Genomic DNA, 7,314 nt, shown 5'->3' on the forward strand with positions numbered 1-7,314 from the left:
CGTTTTAATACCCTTGGGCTCGTGGCCCCTGTAAATACACAGCGCTCTGATTGGTTGACCTGAATGGTGCATTGGTATGCTAATGTCATTGTCCCACTCTAGCTCATGGCAGATTGATAGGGGTCATTACGGCACGTCTTTTTCTGTGCAAGGCATGCTCTCCAACCGAAAATAAACTATGTTGCATTACGTTCATATGCATTTATAATATTTCTAATGTTATACATGTTTAAAAAATAGAGATTTGGGCTGTCATATTTTGCATTGCAAGTTTACTTGAGTTTTTATAGTTTCAAATGCCGCACTGATGCCAATGGCCTCGAAAGATGCTTTAGGGGTCATTGATAATTTATCAAATCAGACTATTCCCTACTGAAACTAAACATCCAAAGAAGGGCAATTGAATAAGAAAACTGCGCAAAGTGCTTAAAAGTGCCCGAATTGTCTCTGATTAAGATTATGTAGACTGATTTCAGTTTTAGGTGAAGGTGTCCGAACACCAACAATAGCATAACATGGTGAAAATAAAGTGTGCATAAGACGCACTATCCCCCCTTTGGAGAAGGCAGGTGGCAATCCGTAGAACCTGATCAAAAACGGACCCTATTGTGTCTGCAGCAACTCATATTATCACGCTCTCCATACAAATGCAAATTAACCGCGCGTGCCAGGACACCGTGTGTGCCTCACAATATGCACTGCTGGCCTATACTGACCACGTGATCGACAACTCTCTGCATGGTTTTATTTATTTACTTTTGACACATGGACCAATGAAGAGCCATGCTTTTCCATAAAAGTAATTCTAAAAGTTGAGCAAGCCTATGCCCAAATCCAGATATTGCACAATTTATTAATTATCCTTTATTAGAATATAACTGTCAACAGGTAGCCTACGTTTAAAGAAACACAGGCATATTTCAAGCCACTGCATTTGGACATGGGCACAGTTTGGCCCACTTTTATCCCATTTGGTGACATTTAAGGTGCATAAAATAATCTAGAATTGGCTTGAGTAATTCTATAATTCTAGAGGGTCAGTGATTGACTCAGCGCCATTGTTTGATGGATAGCAGCGCAGCAGATGGAGGATTGCTATGAGGACACCCCCTGTCACCCTGACTGACCCCGACCCCGAGGCGAGCTGCTCCTGTTGTCCGCGAGTCTTTACATTCACTGGACGAAAAAATCTGTTGTCTGAGTTTTGATCCAATTTAAATGTGAATAAAGCGAGCGTATGGTCAAAAAAGAGGCCACGAGCCTAAATTGCAGCACAGGGTTGAATCATTCCGAAATGTTTGGAATAAAAACAAAAATATGCTGTTTTGATCAAACAAGGTTATTTTGCTACAAAACAAACTAACTGATTGTGGCAATCATTGGTTTATTATCAGGCAATCATTAGTTGAGTTTAAATTAATTAGTTTAAATGGCTGATGCACGACAACAACCCATAGCTTGCATAGGTTAGTGCACAACAGTTTACAAACATAACATATTGAGTTCCTTGAATCAGAGTTTGATTCATCTAATAGCAGCTCAAAGACTAGGCTCTTTTTTTGGAAGGATCAACTCAGCATAGCAACAGGGCAGGCGCGAGGAAGTCGATATGCAACGCATTGTTCTTGAAGTAGCACATCTGTCGGACGGGGTCCCCCTCCCCAGTAGCGCTTGACAGGTGTTCCTGGCTCAAGTCATGGCTTGCTCGGGCGAATGACATGCTGCACGTTGAGCCATGACTCAAAACGTATTTGTGCAGATGCAAATTAGCCAAAGCACACAACCAGACAAATCATACTTTCCATTAGCAAATAGCAAACAACGTTCTATTAATTTAGTAGTGGCTGACTGCTGGTAGCAATCATGCTGGTTCTTAGGAGCCTATACTAAATAATCAAATGGGGCATGCAAGATTAAGTTGGGCATGTTGAAACACCGTGGTCACAATGTAGGATGCTTTGTGTATACAATGCAATACAATAATATAGGGGAAGCTGTGAGACTATATTACAATCTCCAAGCTATTGTGTTTGCCTCTGTGCTTTTTAAAATAAAATCATAATCAAATCAATGTTTATATGTCCATACACATATTTATCAGATGTTATTGCGGGTGTAGCGAAATGCTTGTGTTCCTAGCTCCAACAGTGCAGTAATATCTAACAATACACACTAATCTAAAAAAGAATGGAATTAAGAAATATATACATTTTAGGACACGCAATGTGGAGTCTCGAGTATAACTATATATAGCCTACATGTGATATTATGTATAGACATTGTGGACAGTATGTGGTTAGAATATGTCTGTATAGCCTATCTGAAGAATATGTAGGACAGAACTGTATATGTACAGCAATAGTTGAATAGGATGTCCTTGACTAGAAAACAGTAGGCCTATATACATCAGAAATGGGTAAAACAGTATGAAACATTATTAAAGTGACCAGTGTTCAATTATTAAAGTGTATATGTATGCAGGACAGCAGGCTCTAAGGTGTAGGTTTGAGTAACCAGGTGGTAGCCGGCTAGTGACAGTGACTAAGTTCAGGACAGGGTACTGCGTGGAGGCCGGATAGCGGTGGCTATTTATCAGTCTGATTATCTATTTAGTAACGCGCTCTAACAATTTCTTATTCTGACAAACGTTTTATGCTGTCTATGCATAATAGCAGCAGCAAGTCATTGTCCATTGTGCATTGCGGGTGCAGAATTACCTCTGCTTTTATCACGCAGAATTACCTCTGCTTTTATCACGCAGCAGTAGTTTTCTTTGTTGACCCCTCACCTTCCCCCACAGACAGATGGGATCTTGTTGCTATGGAGAGAGATACAGGCATCTGCAGATGCCACGCGCCTGAAGTGAGCCCTGCAAAGCAGCGACGCATGCCATAATCGGATGCAAATAGAAACGTTGGGCCAATTCTGTTCTCCAATAAATGCCTATTCAGTTATCTGGATATTAAAGTAAGTAACACAATAATATTTTGCGTCTAAATAAATTTAGATTTCCAGAAATCTTTCTGACTACATAAAGTTGGTATTTAAATACATACTCTATTTGAATCATGAAGGGTGCATCAGAAAAACGGAACAATTGTAGAAAGTAACGCTGTAGCGATATCTTCATGTAGTTTGGAAGCCCTTAGTGTTACACTTGGATATGGTTGTGGATTTTACAGTTGGTTAATAACCTCATCATTCAAACCGACCCTGCACGAGTCTGAATTCATTAATCCAGTACATCGGATGAAGGTCAGGGAGTTTCGTATTTGATCCATTCAATCGAAACTGCCCTTCCTTTCTTCAATAGTTTTGTCTATAGACACGCGCCTGCTAGGGCGGGTCACTCGTGCATTGTCGCCCAGCAGCCAATCACAGAACGCGTGTGTGCCGGGGTCTTGCCTATAAATATTATCTGTTTCTCACAAACAGCACAAACATACTGTACTTCTGTTTTATCCTCATCAACATCTTCTCAATTTAGCTCTACAAACGTAACTATCTATCTTCAAGATGGAAGCTATTGGCAAATCTCTGAAGGAAGCTCTCAAGTCTGCCCAGTGTGAGGATCGCCTCACTGTTGGTGTCTATGAGAGTGCCAAAATAATGAATGAGTAAGTATTTTATCTACTAAACGTGTGCTTTATTTATACCTTTCTTGACATTTACTCATTTATACCGACACAATTGTGTTATTTTATGATAATATTGACCAATGAAAGTACATTTTTTCTATCTCAACAGTGACCCAGACAGCGTGTCTCTCTGTGTTCTGGCCACCGATGAGGAGTGGGAGTGTGACATTGCTCTCCAGATCCACTTCACCCTCATCCAGTCTTTCTGTTTTGACAACGACATCAGCATCGTCAGAGTGAACGACATGCAGCGCCTGGCCAAGATTGTTGGGAACAAGACTGGCCAGCTTGAAGATGCCCACTGCTGTCTTATCACGGTATGTTATATTACAACTCAAAGTGATTTAATTCAAACATTGAATAATATAGAATGTTATGAACTGCTCATTGTGTCCATGTGACTAATGTTCCTTTCCCCTTTTGTTTGTCAACAGAACCCAGCTGATGGTTCTTGGGAGGACGCTGCTCTGGAGAAGCTGCATCTGTTCTGTGAGGAGAGCCACAGTCTGAACGACTGGGTTCCAGAGATCACCCTTCTTGAGCGCTGATCTTGACTCTTCTCTCTTGAGATGCTGTAAACCTTCAACCTATAAGGAAATACTCATCCGTTTACAGGATGACACTGTTTCTCATCCCTGGATACTCCTGAGAAGGATTCCGTTCCAGGCAGCGCGAGGCCGGCCCGAGTGGCCCCCGCGATTCGTTGTCTCTTGTCCCGTCCATACCAAGATGACTTCCATTCTTTATGTGAATGGGGTCAGGTATGCCACGAGAGCGACAAAAATGGCCCTCATTCTTTGTGCGGATGAGGTTTGGAGAGAAAGGAGAAGCGAGTTCTGCATTTTGTGGTCCAAAGAGCAAACGTCTCACGTTGAAGCACGCGCAGTAGGAGAAGAAGCGGTGCCAAGAAGAAGCGTTCTTAAAAAGGGACTTTTTAAAATGTCTTCTTGCTGAGCAGCAATAACAACCGTTGCATTCAGCGATATACTTCCCACTTTCCAGAATTGTCTTAATTCTCTAAAGGTTTCACTTCAGATGATTTAAATATGACAAAAACAAAAAACAGAAATACATTTTTAAAAATGTACTTAGAATACTCTAAAGGTTTAACTTTAGACCTTTAACATGAGATTTATTAACATTTTTATGAAAGATTATTTCAGTTGTTATTATCGAAAATGTTACAATATTGAACTCATGATTATGTCAACAACTAAAAAGAAAGATATATTACATTTGTTGTTCTCTAAAATGTTTTGCTGTTGAATTCTTGATTATGTCAACAAATAAGAAAGAAGATACATGAATGAATACATTTGTTATTTTCTAAAGGTTTCGCTTTAGACATTTCTTGTACGACAAAATTATTAATAAAAAGTTCAATGTAAATCTTGGGTCTTGAATGTTCTATACATACTAGACACACATTTAAGTGTGGTAACAAATCAGTCTCCCATCCAGCATTTGTAAATAAACATTAGCTCTTACACACTGTTTGGTGCTCTTACCAGTACCCAACACTTGTACATCCCATAGGCCTGATGTACTGTGGTCTATCCTAATTGCCACCTGTCATCATGGCCTGTCATAGCCATGTGTGTGCAGTGTCGTTGTTTACAAACTACTGCCCCTGCAGGCCCATGTCTATTCTAACCTCTTGAAGCATCTACCTGTGAGAGGCATATCACTGTGTTTACAGCATCCCAGGTTCAGTTGAAGGGATGTTCATATATGTTAGCCCTAACTTTCAGACCTCTCCTCCACCAACATACAGAGCTTCAGTGATGGGAAGTAGTGAACTACATGTTGTTCAAATAGTCGTTGAATTACATTTGGCTGTAGCTTGGTGGTAGTTGAACTAAATTGAAATCTTGGTCGTGTTTTCAGTAGTTAATTACTTTGTGCCAGTGTAGCGGTGTAGCTAACTACCTGAACTACCTTATACTTTTATTTTCAAAAATAACAGAAAATATGGGTAAAGTAGGCAAGATGTACGTTCTTTTTCAGCATCAGACCTGCCTAACTCTCACTTGAAACATAGTTTTTGTGTTTAATAAGCTAAATGACAGATTTTGTTAACATCTGACTCCAAGACCTTAAGACCCACCACCACACACAGCTTAGTAGCATATACAGTATAGCAGTACAGGAGAACAATTGGAGTTTCTGTCCACTAATCAAATGGCAGGTAACCAGAGTGATTGATCATTAATACATTGATTATATATTGTCACTTGATGTCCTTAGCCACTTAAGAGTTGAGATATGGTTGAATGCCTTAATCATTGTCTCATATGGTAATTAGGCACATCTATTTACATTGAATTCATCATCAAATTTCCTGACAGTGTTTAATGATGATGATGGTGCATAGCATTCACACCGACTTCCAATTGCATGTTGCAGAAGGATTAGGATTATAGTTATTTTGGTGCTGTGAACTAGAGTTTGCACCTGATTCTAACTTCTATGGTCAAGGTGTGTTTAGGTGTTGTGCCTCAAATCAGTCCTGTGTGTAGACTGCTGCATGTGGTAGCTTTCAATTTTGGGGGAAGCTACTCTTGTAATAAAGTTTACCAAGTATAATAGTATAACTTTAGTCCTTCCCCTCGCCCATACCCGGGCCATTTCACATCGACACCCCCCTTTTGACCTCCTCCTTTTCCGCAGCAACCTGTGACCCGGGTCAACAGCATCAATGTAACAGTATAACTCTAGACTGTCCCCTCGCCCATACTCGGGCGCGAACCAGGGACCCTCTGCACACATCAACAACAGTCACCCACGAAGCATCGTTACCCATCGCTCCACAAAATCCGCGGACCTTGCAGAGCAAGGGGAACCACTACTTCAAGGTCTCAGAGCAAGTGACGTCACCAATTGAAACTCTATTAGCGCGTACCACCGCTAACTAGCTAACCATTTCACATCGGTTACACAAGCTACCAATTTCTTAACGTTGGAAGTAATTTAGCCTATTAAACTCAAAAACTGTTTCAAGCGAGAATTAGGCAGGTCTGAGGCCGAAAAATAAATGAAATCTTGCCTACTTTATACGTATTTTCTGTTATTTTTGCAAAACGAAATTTAGACTGTAGTTCCAGTAGTTAGCTACACTGCTACCTGGCAACAACTACTGAAAACACTACCAAGATTTCAGTTTAGTTCAACTACTACCAAGCTACAGCCAAATGTAATTACATGTAGTTCACTACTCCCCATCACTGGTAGATTTAGAGGCAGTGGATGGAGGATAGGGGTGTTGCTAAATGTCTTTTGAAGATTCATCCAGATCAAGGGTTCTACTTTTTTGGTGCGCTGCCTCATGAGTCTCCCGGACATAGCTGTGACACTTCCTGGGATTCAAACCAGGGTTGTAGTGACACCTCACATACTGTGATGCAGTGCTTTAGACTGCTGCGCCACTCAGGAGGCCAGGTTATACCTTTGTACTGGAGTGTTGATGTGCTGTAGAGGAACCTTTGGTTGTTATTAGCTGACTTATCTATTAAGTTCACTCCTGACCTATGTGTCAGCGTGCTGCCAAATGCCTGCACCACAAAAAGGCATGTGCAGTCCATGTGGTGTGTCTGCTTGAAACATTCAGTTGTCACTCTCAAATAAGGAGCAACATATCCTACGGGTGTTTTATGCAATAGTATAAGAGTGACTGAGT

General features: G+C 40.8%; 1 protein-coding gene across 1 annotated transcript; it reads left to right on the forward strand.

Annotated features, from left to right (window-relative positions):
* The first annotated feature begins 3,067 nt into the window (after positions 1-3,067).
* Positions 3,068-5,021, forward strand: LOC110523549 (growth arrest and DNA damage-inducible protein GADD45 gamma-like). Its single transcript, XM_021602340.2, has 3 exons — positions 3,068-3,617; positions 3,748-3,955; positions 4,073-5,021. Exons 1-3 carry the CDS (start codon positions 3,517-3,519, stop codon positions 4,184-4,186), a joined length of 423 nt encoding a protein of 140 aa, XP_021458015.2. The 5' UTR covers positions 3,068-3,516; the 3' UTR covers positions 4,187-5,021.
* Positions 5,022-7,314: the final 2,293 nt, after the last annotated feature.

The sequence above is a fragment of the Oncorhynchus mykiss genome, chromosome 5 (genome assembly GCF_013265735.2).
Source record: "Oncorhynchus mykiss isolate Arlee chromosome 5, USDA_OmykA_1.1, whole genome shotgun sequence".
NCBI lineage: Eukaryota > Metazoa > Chordata > Actinopteri > Salmoniformes > Salmonidae > Oncorhynchus > Oncorhynchus mykiss.